The sequence below is a fragment of the Lepidochelys kempii genome, chromosome 16 (genome assembly GCF_965140285.1).
Source record: "Lepidochelys kempii isolate rLepKem1 chromosome 16, rLepKem1.hap1, whole genome shotgun sequence".
Lineage (NCBI taxonomy): Eukaryota > Metazoa > Chordata > Testudines > Cheloniidae > Lepidochelys > Lepidochelys kempii.
Genome location: NC_136395.1, coordinates 28,057,734 through 28,080,728, shown reverse-complemented (window position 1 = coordinate 28,080,728; position 22,995 = coordinate 28,057,734). Strand labels below are relative to the sequence as shown.

Here is a 22,995-nt window from a genome sequence, read left to right as displayed (position 1 = left end):
TCCCGCATCCAAGATCTTGCACACGGTGCTGGGCTTCAAACCTTGACTTTGAAATCTAACATCTTCTTAATCTGCCACTCTAGCAAGATAGACAAAACCTACCAACTAAAACATTGGTGCTCAGTGCTGATCCTAGCAACAGATGCTAACAGGTCAGGTTCACGTCGGGTGGAGCAGCAGCACCCGACACTAGTCAGGCTTTGCATGGACCAAGCTGGCCTTCCTTCTGTGGTCTTTGTGATACACAATTAGATGCTGTTCTGCTTTTCACTCAGGGTATGCAGTGAAACCCTGTGCACCAGACCCGGTGCACCAGAGATACCCCATGTATGCCCTCAGACAGGAAACTACTCTATACCCTCACTCTGCCATTTCTCAGTAAGAAAGGGAAAATAAACGCATTAACCTATTATCTTATATGCTATCTGTATGCAAGTGCCCCGGAGGAGCAGGTGACTGATGGTACAGAACAGCAAGGCTCTAGGATTTGAGCTGGCTTGTCACTGATACACATTTCCATGGGGGAAATGACGCGTGGGATACTCTGAGATATTCCACAGCCAGCTCGCCTGGCTGATAAACCCTATTATGTGTCAGGGCAAGGAATTATTCACAATCTGGATTCACTTTAAATCTGAATAACTTGTTCCTGAAGATTTGTTAGCTTATAAATAGAGTCTTCCTTATTATGGAAATAAATATGAGAATTCCTAACTTCCCATAAAAATACTTGAGTAATAAACCACTGTGTTTTGTTGTAAAGTCACCTATAATCTGCATGTGACACTCCTTTCATTTTTATGACATATTACAAATCAAAGACAAAAGGATTAGTCAGCTGTGTTTCTGCGTTGGCTACGATAGGTTCAGAAATTTTGCTGTGCCACATTGATTCACTTTGCCCTCACTCCGGCCATCCTTCAGCACAGGAACCTGTTAGCTGATAACACAAAAAGGGAATCCCAAAGGAACATGGTTCGACCAGCTCCATTTTTAAGACAAATATTCCTCTCAAAGGGAAGCTGCCTCTGAACAGCTGACGGCTTACCATCCTGCGGTACAGCGCATGTGCACACTAAAACACTGCCTTAGGAAAACAGCAATTACACAAAACCAGAGGTGGACACTACTCTGGTTTGATCCTCTCTCTCTTTTGAGGGTTCACAGTCTCTAAAATCTCAGCCTATTTGTTCCTGGTGACAAGTTACGTTCACCATCAAACTGAAAAATTATGAAGCAGTTTACCTGACACTGCTTAACTGAGTTCAATTGCTTCCTGAAATGGAAGAGGCAATCTCACACAAACAGTGCCCTGTTTGGGGAAACACGTAGTTTGTTAATAAGCGAGAAAGAAAGGTTAAACAAAAGAGACATCTGGAATTAAATGGAGGGTGCAGATTTTGCTGTTAGATTCAACACTTAAAGCTTCTTCTGGCACAAATCACAAAAGGCATTTGTAATTTTGAGTTTACTGTTTGGCTTAACTTAATGTTGATTTTACCCACCAGCAGTGACCTGGCAAAGCGAGCTAAACTCTTTCCATAAGGGAGGGAACCTTACAGCTACGCGAGCACAGATTTGGCTGTGCCTGTGCTCAGAGTCCCACAGAGCCACTTACCTCCTTTTCAATTTCTGCCAGGGATTTGATTGTGATGCCCAAGAGATCAACTTGCTGCATCTAAAAAAACAAAAAAACAAAACAAAACACCCCAAAGACCCGGGAAACATGCTATTTAGTTTTCAGAATAATTCAGCAGATACATTCTGTCACTGGAGAGTCAGAGGCACCAGCTATAAATGTGTGTGAAACCCTTTCCCCCAGTACACCACACCAACATAGAGGCAGGTGGACTATGGGCAGTGATTGCAATGCTTGCTTATAACTAACCAGGATTATTTGCCATTCTGGACAGGGTCATTTTAAACTGGTAAATCCTTCGCTGTCTTCCTGACAACGGCTATTGCACCACTGTGTGTAACACACCCTGGATTTTAGATGGCAGTGGGGACATAAGCAGGAGAGGCATTAGTTGTGGAAAAGCCTGACCACGCTGACCATCTGGTGGCAATGGTGTCACGGGAATCTTAAGGAAGGATTAGCATGGCCTAATCGCTCTCTGCATTTCTCCTAGCAGCAGGGGGATCCCAGTTCTCTGGGAGCGTGAGTGGAAGGGATGAACAACGTACACACAATCCTTTCCAGACAGCAGTGGCTGCAAAACCATCACATTTTACCTGGAGTTTCTATAATCACAAAACAAAACAAAAAAGATGCAACACCAGATGCAGGACATGAAGAACAAGACACAGAAGACAGTTCCGTGTTTTCAGTTATAATTTCGTGTTCATTGATTTTTAAAGAGATATTGTTTGAGGTACTGGCTGGATTACGGGAACTGTAATGGAATGTGGAGCTTTTCAGCTCTAGATTACAGTCTTAAATTAGTACCAGGCAAGCAGTACTCCAAAGTCCTTAAATGGCACTTATTTGGGACTCTCCAGGAAATCCATTCCTATGGACAGGTGTTCACAAAACACACCAGCACATTAGGAACTAACCAGCACCTGCTGACCATCGCAGCAGATACACTCTGGACTGAACAGGACATGAGCCCTCTCCCTTCAGAAACAGACACAGGTCAGAGTTTAGAAACCGCAGTGCAGGGCAGCGTGAGAAGTTAACACGGTCACTGCCGGTGCCGAATCAACAGGGCTGTCAGTGCAGACCCTGAATTCACCACCAGCACGACGTTCACTTCAGAATTCAGCTGACAGCATCCTGCACATGGAAATGCAACCTCGCCTTGCTGCTGCACTTGCCACACTTTGGCATATATAATCTCTCAAACCAGAGGGAAACATGAATACTAAAAACGTTTTTCTAGCCACGTTTCTATTGCCTGGACCCCAGCGGAGGTCCAGCTGTTGTATCATTAGGACATAACAACCTCGCTCAACTTTCTAGGCTGGAATTGGTAAACAGGACAGCACAGCCTCTCTCCACAGAAACTGGAATCCTGCCAGCGTAGCCATGGCAACCAAGCTACCTTGGGTCAGCTAAAGTTACTTGCACTCCACGTGCAAAATCACAAGCATTTTTCAAGATTAAGCAGCTTCCAGAAAGATGTAAGTGATGCATATTGTGTTTCATTGGAATGGAGGCACCGCCCAGGACTCTCAGCTGTAAGTGCAGTCCCAGAGCAATATTTCTATGACCCCGCGACCAGCATGTCAGGTCCTGGGAAAGCTGAGCTGCTGGTTCTAACAAAGATGTGGATGCAGGCTGGGAACAATTTTACTTTGGCTCAGCAGCAACAGGCCAGACCCACAATGGAACGTCCAGGGCTCCCACCAAAGAACTGAAAACCCCTCATTTTTAAACACAAATTACAGTAACGTGCTGGTTCGATCAAGTATTCATGGGCGATGGCAGCCCTGCCACCTTTGCTCCTGGGGAGGGCTTGAAGGTGCCTTACCAGCCTCATACCACTCTTGTGCAAGGTCTCACCGCAGCTTGGCATGGCTCTCTGCGGAGTTATGAAGAACAGGGATGAAAAGAACCCTGCAATATCTCTAACTCCCAGGGAGCGTCTGCAGTAGCCACAGTGTCATTAGCATTGCACTCAATTTCTGGGATCTGAAGGAACAGGGCCACCTCTATGCAGGGAAGGGACAAAAGATAGACTTGGAAAATCAGGTATTTGCTCTTTTTTTTTTTTTTTTATATAAACATATACAGACAGTCTCAACGCAGCCAGGAATTTACTCATGATCTCCTCTATCTGGCAGCGATCGAGGGTTCAGCTAATAGAGGAATTTACTTTTAGAAATGATTTGGTGAAACAATCTGAACAGCCACCCACACGTCAAAGGAAAGTATCCTCAGGTGCATCTACAGTCGCTCTGGTGAAATTCACCCTTGTGCAGGGGCAGCGCCAGGACTATGCACCAGTTATGTTCCACAAACTTAACTGGTGCCTGTGCCTTGTGAGTGCCCTCCACATGCGGGCGAGCTTTACCCTAGAGAACGACGGCAGTAACTTACCCCTTCAGGAGCGCAGGCAAACTTATCTGAGATCATAAAAGGCACTCCATCCATGGCTGAAAAATACAGATGAACAGAGAGTTGAAATCTTGCATCAATATTCTGATGTCCAATAACTTACTGCGTTTCCAGAAAGACACCACGTATGGATCACATCGACATTTGGCAATAACGTAACAGGGTGCAAATCACTCAGGGCAGACCTCTCTGCTAGCTCTCCCAATTGTACTGCCAGTTCAAAGCACAGGGGGGCAGTCAGGTATATTCATGATAACATCCAATATCATTCTGGCCATTGGCACAATTTCATAGACTGTGTTCTATGAATCTGCTCCCAACTTCAGTGGACTGAATACAGAACCAACCTCTCAAGCAGGACAGCGTCTGGAGCCCAAAACAAATGCAGCTGGCTTAAAAGGACAGACTTCCACTTGCCACTTACTGTGTAATAATAGTTTGCATATAAACTGCAACATAAAAAAAGAACCCTCATGATGTAGTACGTTTTCCTAGTGAGAGAAAAATCAAATGTTTGGTTCAGAGGACAAGATGTTTTTTGCCCCCTAGAACACCAGGCACTAAACACCCCTCAGGCAGACTTACGGGGGAGGTTTGGAGAAACGTGTTTGCAATCCTTTAAAAAAAAATCCTGACCCTAGAGATGAAATGGAGTCTCCCAGTCCATCAGGATAAATGACCTTCCCTTGCCAATCTACTACTGATGAAAACACTAGACAGCAAATAACCAAATGCAAATATAATACACTAAACACACAATCCACTGGAAGCAGGTGCCCATGAAATCAGAGTATCCAAGACACCGGGAGTGGGGTAGCTGTGCAGTGGGCAGCCTTGAGTCACACTGCCCTGGCTCTCTTGGTTGCAGGACAACCTTAGGAATAGGCAGCGGGTTTTGAATATGCTTTGGGTTGTCTTCTCTTTTAAACCAGGATAAGAATCTTCATTGTACTGTCACTGCCTTTGCAACCCTCAAAGAGAGCTCTGAAAGGCACCGTAGCCCAGGTGAGCTAGTTTATTTTTGGAACCTGCATCTCTCAGCAATTCCCATAAAATTCTGAAAGAGGCACATTTCCAAGCCAGCACACTGAGTCTTGAATAGGCTTTATAATTTATCCACGCTGCTTATTTGCTTCAATCCTTCCAGCCCCTTTCCATTTCAGCTCTGAGAAAAAGAAGACATGACCATGTCCCCAAAACAAGTCTAATGCTTGCAGTGGCCTCTACCCTAACTCCAAACAGTCCGAAAAGCATCAGACCCAGGGCAGTGTTTCTTGGGCTCTCATTTGAAATGCCCAGGATTCTCGCAACTCTTTGGTTTGCGTGCCTAACATCAGCCAACATGGGCGAGTTCAGGTGTTGGCTGTAGGAAGATTTTCATACATTTAAAATTTTACATGCACTTTATATAATTGTTCTTTGACAAACCAACTCAGATGGAGGCAGGGTGCTGTGTGGCAGCAACACACAGCCGCGGTGTTATAACCACCAAAACATACAGAGGAGAAACGGTGCCACAGAGCCAAGCAAGTTCTCAAACCTGGGAGACTGGCAGCTCTTCTTACAGGGGCACAGAGATGCCTTGGTCAGCCAGACAATGGATTTTGTTAAATAAGTTAAAGAAATAACCCAACACTCGTCTGTTTGTTCCTCTAACACAGCAAAACAGCCACAGAAAAGCATCAGTAGGCTCCCTTAGTCTTTGAGACTGTCGTTAAAAAAATGCTGATACACAGTACAGAGAAACCCAGCAGATGAAAGGAAGGATGTGCCAAAGGCTCAGTAGCGCAATTAGCATTCTCCTAAACAAACGAGCTTCAACAGAGCTGTAATTAAGCAGGCCTGTAATTAAGTATATGCCCTTTATCATAACGATCATGCTTAAAAATGGCATGATGCATGGAAGTATGTTATTAATGCTGTAATCCCAAAGTGAAAGCAGCATACATAGGAATCAGCGTGTCAGGCCCGTCACTAGGCTGTTTGTAAAATACATTAAAGGGAAAAATCAGAAAACAATGAGCTCATTCAGCTGTTCTTTTTATAGGCAGGCACTAGAAGTTGAGGATTTGAAATACTTACTGATTCAGGAGAGTTTAAACAAATAATGCACTAAGCTGTCATTGCCTGTCCCTCCACCAGTCCTAGACTAGGGGAAGGGAAGGGGGAGAAAGTAAAGTGTTTTTTTCCTACCAGCCCCATACCTGTGTTTGACACAAGGGTCAGTGGTTTGGAGAGTGTGGGGCCAGTCCACAGAATGCACATTGTTTGGAACAGGACTGGGGCCCAGCTGGAAGTAGGCTGCTCTCCAACCAGTGTCTGTGTGGGAATCTCTCCTAACAAAACGAAGGGGTTTCAGCTGGTATCTTTTACCCTGACTTCACACCTGAACTATTCTGTTGCCTGCCAAAGAAAATGCTCCAATGGGCGTCACCACTGATCTGAAGAGTCCTGCACCCTGCCCCCACCTGTTGATTTCTGTAGGTTGAACATCAGTACACAAAGCGCAGTGGGACCACAACTGTTCCAACATGAGACACCATGTGAGAGAGATTTAAAATGATGGGGTTTTTAGAAGCACTTTTTCCAAGCCCAGTTTTGTGAGCGTTTGTAGCAATTTTGGGGACAAAAGCCCAAATTTCCTTGCAGGAATCTGAATCCAGATGGCTAAAGCATGTTTGATATGGGGATATTTGATCCCACCACAATATCGAGTCATGTTCAATGAATGCTCACATTTACATTCTGTGGGCAAGGATTTCCCCCAAGCATTTCCCCCGGCACATCCTGGGCAATACTGCAACCGAAATAATCATTAACAACAAAGCACAAGGGACTGCAGGGAGATGGGGAGGCAGCCAGAATCTGGGTGTGGGGCAGAATGGAGTCACTGAATGCAAGAGTCACCCCCACTTACCGAAGCCTCCCTCCCTTTTCTACAGCACACTGTCCCCTAGTAACCCTCAGCTAGCCCAGCATGCCAGCCAGTCTCCTAGAACTTGGCAGCTGGAGGTTTGGTGGTTTCAGTCTTGTTTCCATGGAACAGGCAATCAGGAGACATGGCGCACCATCACGCTGGGACCCATTGCCACGTAGGGCCAGACTCTACCCCAATTGCTCCGGCTGAATAAGGCCACACTCTGTGAGTAGCTACAAGGACGTCAGTGGCGCTCCTTTGCCCAATTCGATGTTAGTGCAAGTGTGGGTGGCAGAATCCAGCCCTCAAGCGTTTTTTTTCCAAATCACCATTAGCACTAAAGTGAAGTTTCTGGTAACTCACAAGGGAGGGGGCAGGTTTAATCAATGTGGATGTTAATTCCATATGAGGATGTCGTTGCAACACGATGACTGAGCAGAACAAAGACAAGGAAACAGTTTCATGACCAGTGCTGCAGCGACTATCGGCTTGAGAGGTGCAGCGTATTGGTACTTGGCCACGGGTGCGATTCACTCAAAGTGCAGCGGGAGACGATACTGAACTGTGATTTACTAGCAGCCCGTTCATTTCAAAATGAAGTAAAATGAAATCAGAAGGAGGCTTTTAATTCGATGTCCCCTGCTCCAACACTGCGCTGAAAATAATCATAATCTACAACCTTTGATTCTCTTTTCCTGGTGCTTTTCTAGAGCTCTTGGCAGTCTGTGATTAGAACAGAGCAGAGCGAAGGGTCTGCATTCCGATGGCCACTTTCAAAAGTTGTTAGCAACTCCCAGGCCAAGCCCTGCAACGTTGGCTTTCGTTCTGCCAGAGCTTGCTCAAATGTTCCTTATAGACAAACTGTGCTACAGTCGACTGTATCCAGCAACACCGTGAAGGGACAAAACAGAGGGATGCTGGAGGATGGACAAGGAAACTCTTTCGAAAGCTAAAAGCTGGTGATTCACCATAAGAAGGCGACCCTAGGCTGGATGGTGTAAGCATTATTCACAATGGGAGGGTTCCATGATCTAACTTCCAAGTATTTATAGCCTTTATAAGGGATTCAGTTTAAAAACAAAGGAAACACCATGACCCTGCACATTGGCTAACGGCATTTAAATCACTCTAACAGGCAAAGCTTTTCAGATACCTAGATGCTCCTACATATTTTTCAGGGCTGCGTTAAGCTGGGAATGGAACAGCTAAAAAGTCAAGTAATTAGAAAAATGAAGGTTCCCAACAGCAACATAATCTCAGCCCCATTGCACACAGGACGTACAGAAGTTTTGTGTATTGCTTCTTCTGTTAAAAGGTTGCTTAATATACAGTACATGCACATGAGTGAAATTCTCCCCTAGCGCAAAAGATGGGGCTTCTGTGAGGCATAGGCCTTGGGAGAGTCTGAATCTCCCTCAAGGTATCCAAGTTAACAGTCGTCGTGGGAACTTGACCTTTGGAATTTCAGTCCTGTTTTGTGTTGCCCGGGTGCAGGTTTTTAAAATGTGCACAGGCAGTGCTGCGGATGGTCCTCCCTATAGCAAAGTTCTTCACAATTCTTGTTAAAGATTAGTATTTTCCTTTGTTACATTTGTAGTCTGAGAGGGCACTGTCTATTCTGACAGGATTGACCCACGTCTTCCATTCCTCCTCGGCTGGCTGTTGTCGATGTTCCCCTAAAAGAACGTCAGATATCAACTCCAGAGAGTCAGTTACCAGCCAGCCATCTGCTGAAGGGTTCATTTTAACTCAGACAATAGAAGGGAAGAGCTAACAAATTATAAGTGGCAGCAAAACCTTAAGAATGAATTAACATCCAAGTCTCTTGGATAATTGTAATATTTCCCATACAAGACAGACCTAAAATAGAGCTTATTTTTGTGCATTTCTACTTCTACTTCTTCACACCCCAAGACTACCAAGGAAAATCATCACCACCTTGGAGATGGCATTGTACAAAGAAGGTATGGCTCTCCTAAGGAACATTTGAGCAAGCTCTGGCAGAACGAAAGCAAACGTTGCAGGGCTTGGCCTGGGAGTTGCTAACAACTTTTGAAAGTGGCCATCGGAATGCAGCCATTCTGGGGACAAATAAATGGCAAGTATACAAAGAATCATAGAAGATCAGGGTTGGAAGAGACCTCAGGAGGTCATCTAGTCCAACCCCTTGCTCAAAGCAGGACCAACCCCAACTAAATCATCCCAGCCAGGGCTTTGTCAAACCGGGCCTTTGTCAAACCGGGTGCAATGGGGCTGAGATTATGTTGCTGTTGGGAACCTTCATTTTTCTAATTACTTGACTTTTTAGCTGTTCCATTCCCAGCTTAACGCAGCCCTGAAAAATATGTAGGAGCATCTAGGTATCTGAAAAGCTTTGCCTGTTAGAGTGATTTAAATGCCGTTAGCCAATGTGCAGGGTCATGGTGTTTCCTTTGTTTTTAAACTGAATCCCTTATAAAGGCTATAAATACTTGGAAGTTAGATCATGGAACCCTCCCATTGTGAATAATGCTTACACCATCCAGCCTAGGGTCGCCTTCTTATGGTGAATCACCAGCTTTTAGCTTTCGAAAGAGTTTCCTTGTCCATCCTCCAGCATCCCTCTGTTTTGTCCCTTCACGGTGTTGCTGGATACAGTCGACTGTAGCACAGTTTGTCTATAAGGAACATTTGAGCAAGCTCTGGCAGAACGAAAGCCAACGTTGCAGGGCTTGGCCTGGGAGTTGCTAACAACTTTTGAAAGTGGCCATCGGAATGCAGCCATTCTGGGGACAAATAAATGGCAAGTATACAAAGAATCATAGAAGATCAGGGTTGGAAGAGACCTCAGGAGGTCATCTAGTCCAACCCCTTGCTCAAAGCAGGACCAACCCCAACCAAATCATCCCAGCCAGGGCTTTGTCAAACCGGGCCTTAAAAACTTCTAAGGACAGTGATTCCACCACCTCCCTAGGTAACGCATTCCAGTGCTTCACCACCCTCCTAATGAAATAGTGTTTCCTAATATCCAACCTAGACCTCCCACACTGCAACTTGAGACCATTGCTCCTTGTTCTGTCATCAGCCACCACTGAGAACACCCTAGCACCATCCTCTTTGGAACCCCCCTTCAGGTCGTTGAAGGCTGCTATCAAATCCCCCCTCACTCTTCTCTTCTGCAGACTATATAAGCCCAGTTCCCGCAGCCTCGCCTCATAAGTCGTGTCCCTAAGCTCCCTAATAATTTTTGTTGCCCTCTGCTGGACTCTCTCCAATTTGTTCACATCCTTTCCGTAGTGGGGGGCACAAAACTGAACGCAGTACTCCAGTGGCCTCACCAGAGGGGAATAGTGGGGGGACGGATAGCTCAGTGGTTTGCGCATTGGCCTGCTAAACCCAGGGTTGCGAGTTCAATCCTTGAGGGGGTCATTTAGGGATCTGGGGCAAAAATTGGGGATTGGTCCTGCTTTGAGCAGGGGGTTGGACTAGATGACTTCCTGAGGTCCCTTCCAACCCTGATAGTCTATGATTCTATGAATCACTTCCCTCGATCAGCTGGCACTGCTCCTACTAATGCAGCCCAATATGCCATTAGCTTTCTTGGCAACAAGGGCACACTGTTGACTCATATCCAGCTTCTTGTCCACTGTCACCCCTAGGTCCTTTTCTGCAGAACTGCCGCTTAGCCAGTCAGTCCCCAGTCTGTAGCGGTGCATGGGATTCTTCCGTCCTAAGTGCAGGACTCTGCACTTGTCCTTGTTGAACCTCATCATATTTCTTTTAGCCCACTCCTCCCATTTGTCTAGGTCACTCTGGACTCTATCCCTACCCTCCAGCGTATCTACCTCTCCCACCAGCTTAGTGTCATCCACAACTGATGACAAAGGGAGAGAGAGACCATCTATTTTATATGGTAAGTAAGCAGAAATAATAATAATAAATAATAATAATGTAAAAGACTCATCAATAAAGTCTCTGCACTAAAACATTCCAAAATATCAATTAAAGTTATTAGCTGAGAGATTAAATATTAAGACACAAATCCTGTATCTGTGTGGCTGGGACCCACCAGGGTCCAGCTGCATAGCTGCAAAATTAGGGCCTTTGAGATCTGTCACCTGATCTATAGCATAGCATCACACGTATTGTAAATAGCCGTGAGGAGTGTGACTACTTGGTAGAGGGAACCAGCAAATCAGATAACCTCTACACAAAAGGAGAACCCTGGTTTGTATGAGAGTGTCCCTAGGAATAGCCCCCAAGGGAAAGAACTAGAGAAAACAGGGTCTCCCTTGGCAGAATAAAACATTTCCCACATTTTTCAGGAGGTGCCAGAAGCTCTCTAACAACTGCAGTTCCAGGGCCTGTGCAGCCAGTTAATTCCATCACATTTTCTTTCCCTTGGGCTGGTTGCAGGAGAAACAGAGTGGCCTGAACTGTTCCCTCGGGGCATGGAACACATCTGGTATTTGACACGGCCACCGAGAAAGACCGCTCCCATATCCGAGGTGACGTCTTTGAGAAACCAAGACAAACACTCACCCAGCGTGCTCGGTCTTGAAAGACTAAATAATCAGTGACCAATCTATGGGCAGACTGAATAGGAGAAACAACTAAGCCACAGTTCCCAGAAACCAAAACCAGAAACTTTTATTCCTACAGATGATGCCTGTTGGCGTCACCCTCTCACCCGTACACTACTCTGTTCCTCCTCCCATCACTGGGTGCTACGTACATGTAGAAAGCTCCCAAGGAAAGCTCCCAGAGTTGTCCAAGGATCTAGTAAACTCATACTAAGGCAGTGACTGACTTTGCAAACCTTCCGGGTTCAAGCGATTCTCAGCCAACACTTGTTGAGGAATCATGGCTTAGTTATATACCTGTCTCTTTTGGGAGAGTGCTACAGAATTTAAACAGGCAAGAAATCAATAGGGATCTGCCAAAAATCAATTCTAAAGATCTGCAATATTTAACAGAGAATGGCGTTCTTTCTATGGGTTTTTAAAACTATCCTATAGAAAGCTACAGTACGGATACCCTTTCCCATTAAATTCCTCAGGGTGATGCAGAAGTCCCACAGAAAGATTATCATTCTGTATTAAATTCTGTAGGGCTTTTCCATAACTGTGTGAAGTTCATAGTAATCATGTAGATTTGAAATGTATTTTGAGATTGTATCTAAACAATAACCCTGCCCAAACCCACATATAAAGTGACTGGAATAGTCTCTTCGTCCTCAAAAGATCCCAGCAGTTAGTACAATCCCCGACCCCGACACACCCCACCTCTGAGTGTGCCAGCAACAAGTTCACTCACTGTCCCTGGACAATTCATGCCTTCCTATTTAAGCTGAAATCGTCACCATGCCATGGCTAGTTCACCGATGGCATGTGGCTCCCCTGCACTGGAGAGAGACCAACGCTTTTCATATATGGCAGGCTTCCAAACAGTTGTGTAAGAGCAATGACTTTTGGTTATTACTGACCAGACATGGATTGGAACCAGTGACCCTGTCACTAGAGGTTTTAAAGAACAGGCTGGACAAATGCCTGTCAGGAATGGTCTAGGTTTACTTGGTCTTGTCTCAGTCGAGGCGCTGGACTCGATGACTTCTCAAGGTCTCTTCCAGGCCTACACTTCTATGATTCTATGACCTAGCAGTGACACATATTCTGTATCAAGACACCATTTCCCTGCGTTGCCTAGTCTTTGCCTAGGTAGATCTGACAGGCATCAGTACAGTATCTCTTCCTATGAGAAATGGATGGGAATAATCTAAGGCTAAGGGTTTTCCTTCTGAAACAAAAGTCACTAGAAACTCTAAATCCAAGAAACCCAATTTTATCCTTTGCATAACAGTGCAAATCAGGAGCCACTCCATGTGTGAAACCAGCTTGAGAAAAGAAACAGTATCACGGTATTGGAAAACAGAGAATTTGAAATGCAGGGAGGGAAACAAAGGATAGTTGTTTTCTTCCTTCTGTGTAACTATGTCTATGGCATCTGTATCAGACCAGTGAGGTGCCTGCACCCTTCTCAGATTAAAACTGAAAAAGCAAACAGGAATTTCAGAAAGAAAAATGTTTTCAACTGTTTATTATCTCCCAGGTGTAGCTCCTCCCCAAGAGTCACATTCAATTAGCTCATTCACTGGAATTGGATACAGGAAGAACAGGGAGCTGGAAGTGAGAATCCCACTCCTACAAAACACAAAATGTGATGGACCGAATTTCCCAGAGAATTCCCCCAGAAGGAAGTAGCAGATGACAGAAGCTAGGGCAAAATGACAATCTCATTTGATGTAGAACTGCAGAATAGTGAATTCATTTTTAACGGATCTGATACGTCCTCAAGTGCAATTTGTTGTAAATTACTAAGATTTAATATTAACCTTTAAAGGGCATGTCACAAAACTATATCCTATAAATACAACTTGTTAGTTCACTTAGAAATTCTCTCTAATATGAAAAACCTCACCCCCCACTGTCACCCTTCTTTGCTTGCTGTACGGTAGATGCTGCCTTCTTCCTAATGTTGTAGATTCCAACTAAATCTCAGTTGTCAAATTAGTAATTCATCTTCCTAGAATAACAATATTTTTAGCAAAGCTACCAGATTTAAATAATCAGATCTGCCAATGCTACCCTAATTTAACCAGGCTGACGAACTTTCATAGGCAGCATCAGCTAACAATGAGTTTCTAGATGACAAAGAATTTAAGACTGGAGTTCACTACACTACTCACTATAATAAGCACTTGTTCTTTTCTACAATGTGCACATACAAGAGGAATCTAAATAATAATTGCTCTTATTATCTTGAAAAATATGTGGCGATTAATAGTGATGATAGAAATCTGTATAATTGTTCACTGAAACCTCCAATGATCAGATGCATTCTTAAAATGTCCATTAATAACGAACTTTATAACAAAGAGCATCAAAACTCAAGCCAAGCTTTTGACCATTTAAAAAATGATGAACATATGATTTCAAATATTTTAAGTTTTAACTCTTTTTATGCCCCCTCTGTGAAAGGTACTGAGATACCCTCAATATGATACATATGTCATTGTGGTTCACAGCACCAAGTTCAACCTGTTATTTATGCAAATAATTAATTACTCTTGTAGCCATCTAGCAGTTTGTCATGACACGTTAATGACTTGATAGACTTCTATGAACTAGTGAACACAGAGCAGCAGAGCGCTTTTATCGTCGTTTAATTTAAAAACGATCCTGTGTGAAATTATCTAGTCGTGAGTGATGGAAGCATAAAGAACAGACTCAGCAAAGCTTCTTTTGGATCATTGCTTTATTAATGGTAACGTCAGGGAAATGAAAAATGCTAACATTGTCATATTTAGCTCCTGGGTATAGATGAATAGCTGCTTTAGTGCTTGGAGGGTTCAGTGTGCACACTGCAGTGAGCACTAATCCTTCACACCACTGTGGAGGGAGATGCAGCCACGGAGGAGTTTACGTCCCTAGAGTCCCAAGGAAACAACAGCCACTTCTGCACTGAAATTCTCACCCCAGGATTTGATAGCTTTGAATTTCTTTTATTGCTTTCTTTTCACAAACTTTTATACAGGAATTTTCAACAGCTGATATTAAAAACCTACAAAAACGTCCCTCCTGATTGTGTGAAAATTAACCATTAAATTCAATTTAAAAAACCAACAACACTGAATATATTGCTGCCACTTTTAACACTTAAGTTACCTTAGCTTCTACAACCAGCTTCCTGCAACAGCATAACAGTCCGCAAGCCTCTCTCCAGCTCCGAAAGCACTGTGCAGGGTTTGTGTTTCACGAAGATGAGGATCTCAGAAAATAGCTTCAAACAGTCTCATAAAAATGGCAAAGCTCACCTGGCTAAAGACCACATCATTTTCAGCTGAACAGCTAACAGAGGGAAATAATGTCTTCACTGGTTCCCCTGAGAATTTGGGACTACGTGGGAACAAGTTAATGATTGGCACAGGACGCGGGCAACTCAGGAGTTCAAATCTGGCAGCTCCCCACACAAAGGGATCACTATCCAGCGTGAAATTAAATGAATATATTACAAAAAGACACGATGCTGCATTTGCAGATACCTTGGACAAATGCTAAAGGATACTGTATCCGATACGGTCAAAGACCGTAAACTCAACGTATTGGGTAAGGACTTTGGGGTAAGGACTTAATATGTTTGTGCAGTGCCCAGCACAATGTGGTCCAGATTTTGGCTGGCATCTCTTGGTGCTCCTGTCATATAAATAATCAATCCTATTAATATGGAAACTTGGCCATGAGTTGTCTGAGGCTTGGATTTTCAATGGGAGCGAAGGGCACTATGTACTCAAATCCCACTGCAATTCAAATGTGAGCCAAACACCTAACTCCCTGAGGGTCCTTTGCAAATCTCAACCTTGGTGTCTATTCTATGGGCAACCAACAGCAACGGCGTATGTGGGGCGTGTGCAGGATTCAGGGACAAGTGCCACCTCCTGATAAATCTGCTGTGAACATGCAGATGGTTTTCCCTTTAGAAGATATATACTCTCTGTAATTATGATTATTAATTATGGGGTAATGACAATGGGCTCAGTGCTTTACAAGGAGCTCACAGTCTATGGGACAGACCTGCTGGGGACTCAGAGGAGGAGGAGAAGTGATGTTTCCAGTGTAGAACAGGTCGGCTGCCTACAGAAACATGCTAGGATAGAACTGTGTGTGTGAAACCTCGCTTCTGCTAGAGGTGGAAGAGTCTGACAAGCAAGGACACGCCAAAGCCGTGCCCGGAGTAATCCCTCCACCTGATGCCAGTTGTGCCCTGTTAATTTTCGCGCACACCATTCCAGCAGTGGCGGTTATTGGCACTGCTACTGGAAGGAGACCAAGTAGCCTGCGTTACTAGCTGGAGTTGAAAGTGAAGTTAGCAGTGTGAATGCCAAAGGGGAGTTGGAGAAGGCAGGAGCTCTAAAGGGCCAAGTTCTGCTCTCAGGTGAATGGCACAGACCCACTGTCTGGAAGTAATGTGCCTGGAGCGCTAGTGACCCTTATGAGCAGGCTCGGGGTAACAGGGTGTCACAACACCGCCCATGCTCATCTTGCTAAGGAAGCTTCACTGTATTCAGTGTGTCTTTCATCCTCTGCATTTCTGCTGCTTGATAATTATCCTTGCACAGCATTATGTTTCTCTAAGAAACAGAAATGTCCTGTCCTTCCTCTCCAGTGCCCTCTGAATCCTGCAGGGCCACGAGTCCTCTCAATTGCAACTGGACTCCAGGGAGCTGGGGTCATTCAGTAACAGGTAGGATCAGGCCCCCTGCCAAAGCAATGTTTTAGCAGCAGTAAGAACAACAGGCTGTGCAGGGCAGGGGAAAAGGAGCAGGGGCCACCCCGTAGATCTGGCCATCACTCACAATTTTAGAAAATGTTTTGTTTTTTTCTATGAGCACATGAGGTTTTGCAGTTGGTGGGCGGAAGCCCCTCACAGCATGGATTGGGGCACACTTGTACTTTATGCTTTGGCTCGTTCTTACCCACTGCCCTGTAGCTTTTCGTCATTTAAAAGGCTGCAGGACTCAGCAATATTGCTCCACTTTGCCAAGTGAGTATTGTCTGTCGAGAAAGGTGTATGACAAGACTGATGGGAACGCTTTCCTTCTGCAGCATTCCTGGAGAATGCAACAGGGACAAAGCCAATAGGGTTCTACAGAAACTACTTTGGAAAACCATTAGAATTTAATGGAAAAGAATCTTCTCTGGATGATAAGCACCTTGGGGCAGGGACTATCTCTTTGTTTTGTGTCTGTACAGCACCTGTGACAAACAGGTCCTGGTCCATGACCTGGCTCTTATGCCCTATGGTAACACAAATACTAAGAGCTTTCTTTTCAAGCCATCCTAGAGGATTCAATAGCAGAGACATGATAATCTATTAAATCCCAAAGAATTACTCAAGAATTGAGGAAGAGGTTAAAATTTCCATTGATTTCTATAAAACTTCTCTATAATCCTTGTCTTTTGGAATAAAGTGTTTTATTGCTAAGTCTGACACTTTATTTGACTTCCAACATACCCAAAGCTTTGGTTCTCATCAGTGCATTTCTACCTCCTGCTCAGAATCTCATTTTTAGCAGAATGTTATCCTTTTTATGAACAATGCTTTACTAAACACATGGGAGATTCTGCTGCACACCAAGGTAAACAATGGGCAAAATGTCATGTGATCTCAATACAGAAGGAAATTATTCATAAATGTGGAAAAACACTTTACACTAGCCTGCAATGGGTTGCAAAGATCACAGGAGTATTTTGGAATGAGCCACATTTTCCATCCTGTACAGAGAAGCCCCCTACCTTTGAATTTCTGTCCATAGTGGTCCGAACATCAAGCCTGAAAAGTAACACATGTGTGCACAGGATGGAGAATGTGGCTCATTCCAATTGCACATTTGCACATCGCTAACTAGAGCAAAAAAGCAGCAACCTCCACCAAAAATCTGGCCCAACCCTCTCCCAATAAATTCGCCTGTCATTGCCAGAGGCTGTGTTCGTTGATGGATGGGCTGAAACACCTCCCCACCCCCCACCTTCAGCTTTTTTTTTTTTTAAAACAAAGAAAAGTCCCTACATGTTAAGAAACTGACCCCTGTTTATTGTGGCCTGTCTCCAGCTTCTCTCCCAGCCAACAGAGCAGACATACTGTAAATAATTTCTCAGACCAGGAGACGGGGGAAAGACAAAGTTACTCCCTAACCCAATAGGCTTCCATGACATGACAAATAAGCTGCAGCCTGACAATGTCTCCAAGACATATTGTAGTTTACTTTGCCGTTCGGGCCGGCCATCTGTGCCATTTCAACAGAGGCTGCCTTCACAGGCTGCTGGAAGAGGACTAGCGAGAGTCCATCAGTCCCCGAACAGCTCAGTAGACTCCTCCAGTCATTAGTCAAATGGCCTAATGAGAGCAAGTGAAAGCAGCCCCCGACCACCAGGAGCATTTTGGGAGGGGAGGAGCCCATGACCTGTACTAAGAGAACAAGGACAGCACTGTGCTTCGCATGGTGAGGAGAACAGGGGGTTCTGGTGAGCTGTGAAAGGGAATGTGAGGTTTTCTCCCGGGACACCTGGGTTCCTTTTTGTTCTGGAGATATGCAAGGCAAGGCTGAGTTACTGATGTCCTGGCCCCAGAGCTTGCTGGTCCTCTGGCCCCAGTGGAGGTTAGAGCAGCAGGGGCAATACCCTGGCACAAGGTTCACAATGGACAGGGAAGGATCGGGGGGGGGGGGGGGTGTGAAGTGAGCTCCACAAATCCCTCTCCTGTCCTGCTTATGTCCTGCCTCTGGAGCTCCCCTGACCTGGCCTCCCTCCCTTTATGCTGGGGTGGCACAGCCCTCCATGGGCAGAGAGCTTGCCCATGCAAGGGGAATTCCCCACTGGCTATTTCAAGTAGTTGTGCATGGCACAATGTGGCCTCAGTAGACCAGACAGCCTGGCCCCAGAACGTGAGCGATAGAAAGAAGACGGTCAAATCCAGACCTTCTGTTCTAACCCACCGAGACAGGCGAGCATTCAGAAAGGGTTGGATCACTACAGGTTAAGAATCTCTGCATCAGAGCACCAGCCTGCTCAGCTGGGGGCAAGCTGGCAATCTGAGATGGGGGAGAAGGCATGAAATGAAGCAGTTTGCAGGTCCTGGGGAGGAAGAGGAGTGTTCTCAGACAGTGAGTGTTGCATGCTTGGATCCCCCCTCACTAAAGAAGGTGGCCAGGCCTCTCTTGTTAGAGCAACGTGGGCTCGGTACAAGGATGCGAAAGACTCCAGTCACCCCAGCCATAGGATAAACACATGCACTTGCTTGTTATTCTCTCCTTTAATCTTAATACTGAATACACTCACAGACCATCTGCCCCAGGGCACTGCTGGGTAGGCTGCCCTTGTGCACCAGGCAGCGAGATCTGAAAGTTTAGCGCCGTGCTACTGAGCTCAGCCTGTTCATTCTCTTACTCCCACACTCAGCTATTTGATGTCCCTGGCATCGCTTTTGCCTACACCATTTCAAAACCTGCCTAATGCACATACAAATTAAAGCACTGAACCTTTTGCAAGCCCCAGGCATGGCATTTCCTCTTTCCAGTTCACCGGAGAACTGCCTGCTCTGCCACTGTGGCAGAGTGTGATCTAAAATGGGTTTTGAGTCAGGAGCGCGGCAAGCCTGCAGTGGGTTTTCTGGTTTGTAACAGTTCCCCAAATTAAAATGAGCCCCAATCGGACTCTTCCCTCTCTGAGACCATTCTAACAAGGCACTTGCTGCGCCCCAGAAGAGGAACAATCTTGGGCCAAGATTAGTGGCACTTTTAAAGGAATCCCCTTAGACTATAACCTCAGGAGGAGGAAAGAGAATCCTTATCTTCACATGAGATATAAAGCATACTTTCTGTAATTTCTAATTCCGGAAGCCAGAAACCTATTGGTGTGCGTGTCCTTCACATTAGGAACAACAGAGAATATGAGCAGACAACTCACGCCGTGACTAACAAGCGACAGCCACACAAGGGCTGAGGCCTACTTGGCAAGCTCTTGTCCAGTCAGAAACAGTAAACTGGAGATGCTTCAGACTAGTGGACGTTGCTAGCTCACCCCATGCCCACACTAGTAACTGTGATGAATGGATGTGTTCACGGTTTTGGAAAGAAGGCTCAGTATAGAGATAGCATTGGAAGGTCTCTGTTTTACTTGGAACAACATTAATTAAAAGCAGAAGACGGGTGTTTTGTCCCTACTGGACTGCATTATTAAAATTATTAAAATTCCTTTTGTTAATTTGAACTCAATCCTTAGAATTTCTCTACATCTTTGCTGGGTTTTGCCACTAACTTGCTGCAACATGGGAACTTCCGTGCTGAGAGATCCAGCAAACAAAACTTTTTTTAAAAATACACCTGGCTTTGATTTTGTTAAAAAATAAAAATGTCAAGTGCAGAATGGGGACAGCTAAGCAACCCCTCCCAGCTGTGGCTGCACCAGCATCTGCAGGAAGCAGAGACACTTCAAATGTGCCCTTCAAATTGCAAGTGTTTACAAACTAAGATATTGATTTTATTATTTTTTAATAAAACCTTCTTTAGAAGTCTTCCTCAAATACTGAACTTCAATGATCTCACCTGGGGAAGTGCCACTTCCTGGCAACAACCGTTAATTAATGACACCAGAGCAGGTACAAAAGAGGCTAGCGGTACTGGACGCTTGCAGAGTCTGAGAGATGGAGAGAGAAATGGTGTCTTTGAGGGCTAAGTGAGCCTCTCCCAAAGCGGTATGAAGCTGTGCATTTTCCTCCACTTCTGATACATTGGGCTTTGAGCTGAAGGAGAGAATAGGCATTTTTCAATTACCATTAGCTCTAAATGTAATGAGACAGAGACTCCTTGGAACTCATTAAACATGTAAATATCTGTCTGTATCATAGGCACATAGAGCTGCAGGCACGTACAACTTGGTCTGACACCTGAAAAAACAATATCAAGCAGTGCCCAGAATAGCAGTAGCGTTTCACGATTTGAGGTGACAAACACCTCTCTTTCTGATGAGCCTTTACCTTGATCAGTAACAGCTGCTTTCTTACAGAGCTCCTGGCTTTTGCATTTGAATTGTTTTCAGCCCCTAGGTTAGAACTTAGGCACATTTAGGGAACATGCTGCATTGTGTGATAGTATCCTGCTGCTGCGTGGGCTTGGCTTTTCCTTTGCTCCGACAGACACAGGATCATGGAGTGCCTTGCTCAATGTACTTCTTCCAGGGAGATGCTGCATGATCCAAAGCTCATAATGAAGTGCTTGGAACTTGCCTTTGAAGTGTCTCATTAAACAAGGGATGAATTTGTACGATGAGATGAAACAAGGCAAAGTATTAACAGTGGCCACTGTTCTGTTTTATAGAGGGTCTTATACCACTCTCTTCACACAGTAGAACAGCCCCTTCTAGCCAGGCATTCAGTGAAGTGACTTACGGCCATTACATGTGGTTCATTCTCAGATCCTCTCCCCAGGGGAGAGCTGTGCGTGCAGTGTAGCATAGCGTTTTGTTTCGGTAGGGCTTTATTTTGGAGGATTTCATCTTCTGAAGTGTATGTGCTGTTTGGTGTTTATGGTATCGCAAACTTGTGGAAGAAGACTGAGTGGCTGCCGCCTGGAAGTATCATGCTACAGTGAGCCAGACAAAATAGAGGCAGGCCTTCCGCAAACGTGAACGGGAGGAAAAGCCAAACCTGTTTCTCCCAGAGCAGCACTGAGGATTAAATGATCCCTTGGTGGGAAGCATCCTGCTAAAAAGCAAGCTGGTCTGTGACGTTATCAGAGCAAGACCGGGGTGCTTCCCATATCTCTGTGCTGATTGCACCTGTCCAGACACATTCCTGGACTAGCACAGGCCTGGACTGCCATGCAGCAGGGAGACCCAGACCCCCTTCCCAGGAGAGCAGGAGTTTTATTTATTTACATGTTGTCATCTGCCCATCTTCAGCACTAAGGTTGCCTCTGCGTGGAGACAGACAGAAAAGTTAAGGCAAATCAATTAAAAAGCGTGAAGCCAAAACTCAAAGCACATCAACCCCCTCCCTGTGGATACTCTCATTCAGGAGTAGAGAGCCCTCAGATTGCTTTAACTTTATCCTCCCAAGAAGGATTAAATTACAGCAAACTAAGGACACTTCACTCCTGAACAAGAGCATCCACACCGGGGCTAATGAGCTTTCACTTACGCACATTGACTTTTTACCGTCAGCTGATTTGCCTTCGCTCTCCTGACTGTCCCTGTGTGCACAAGCCAAACAGCATGTGGGCTGTGTTGCTATGCCCTTTGGCCTTCCTCACTTCTCCCCTGGCCTCCTGTGGGCAACTCACCCATAGCATCCTATCTAAAAATCCCCTGGGGAGCCAGTCATGGCAGAGACTTAGTCTTTCTAATTGCTCTGTAAAGCGCCCAACACACTTATGGGTGCAGTAAAAACAACAAGTCACAACAAGAATAGGCACACTTCGTCTATTAAACACCCAGGCTTTACCAGGGAGCAAGAGACATCCAATGAGGCTCACAAAGCGAGATGCTAAAGTAAAAGCCTGTTGTGGTGGCCAGAATGGTGCCATTCCAACCCCTCCCTTACGCCAGGAAAGGAAAGGCCTGGGAGAACAGAGCACCTATCCTGCAGGTTCTGGGTTCCTGCAAGCCAAGGAAGGAAGCACCAATCGAGGTGCTGGGCCTAACCCATATGATGGGGTTAGAGCCTGTATAATCTGAATGCAACCAAAATGTCATAAAAGGCCTAGAGGCTAAAAGTGGAGACAGGTCAGACTCGGACAAGCAGGCTTACCTCAGACAGTTTTTTCCAGAACCTGGAGATCCACATGCCCATGAAGCAGCTGTGAACTGACAAAGCACTCTGGATAATAGACTTCAGAATACCGACCCCACCCACCAAGCAGCTTCATTCATATTCAAATTTCTATAACCATTAAAAACAGTTTACAGTTACGAAGTGTCTCTGTGAATGTCTCCACTCTCAGCATTTGGAAAGAATGACTATAATAATATTCCCCCCAAAAGTCTGCGTGTAAGTCCTGTCCCATTAGAGCCAAAGTTACAGTTGTGTGAATAAACAGCACTGCACAGGAAATGCAAGCAGCACCTTTCACACTGACAGAGCAGGCATGGCCATGAGCACCGGACACCTGGTCCAGGAGCATGTGCATCAGTCCTGAGGGTAGAAAGTACCCACTGGAGGAAACCCCTTGACAAGTGCCCCGAAGAACACCGTCTGCACCTCAGGAGAGAGAAGAAGTCAGCAAGGCCGTGCCACATCTCTGATGTACAAGGGGCTCCCGAGGCAGAGCGGCGGCAGAGGGGGCTGAGGGGACACATGACTTTGGAGGTAGGTGGGTGGATTTTCAAAGATCAAATAAAAATCAATGCTGGGAGCTACCCAGAGTTGGGATGTGAACACATTGGCTCCCTGGGGGTGATGTCATCCTCCTTCATCTTGGGCCCTC

At 45.3% G+C, this 22,995-nt stretch overlaps 1 protein-coding gene across 13 annotated transcripts in view; it reads right to left on the bottom strand.

Moving 5' to 3' along the window:
- The window catches only part of MVB12B (multivesicular body subunit 12B), a 112,692-nt gene that overhangs the window by 23,274 nt on the left and 66,423 nt on the right, over positions 1-22,995 (bottom strand). For 7 of the 13 annotated variants that reach the window (XM_073314858.2, XM_073314867.2, XM_073314853.2 and 4 more), the window contains exons 8-9: positions 4,046-4,101; positions 1,619-1,678 (exon numbers count right to left, since the gene is read on the bottom strand). The exons of 3 other annotated variants lie outside the window; for them this stretch is intronic. In XM_073314858.2, the coding sequence (XP_073170959.1) occupies positions 1,619-1,678; positions 4,046-4,101 (116 nt within the window). Of the gene's footprint in view, positions 1-1,618; positions 1,679-4,045; positions 4,102-20,053; positions 20,316-22,995 lie in introns of those variants that run through there. 3 more of the 13 variants (XM_073314862.2, XM_073314860.2, XM_073314859.2) reach the window with 2 other exon arrangements.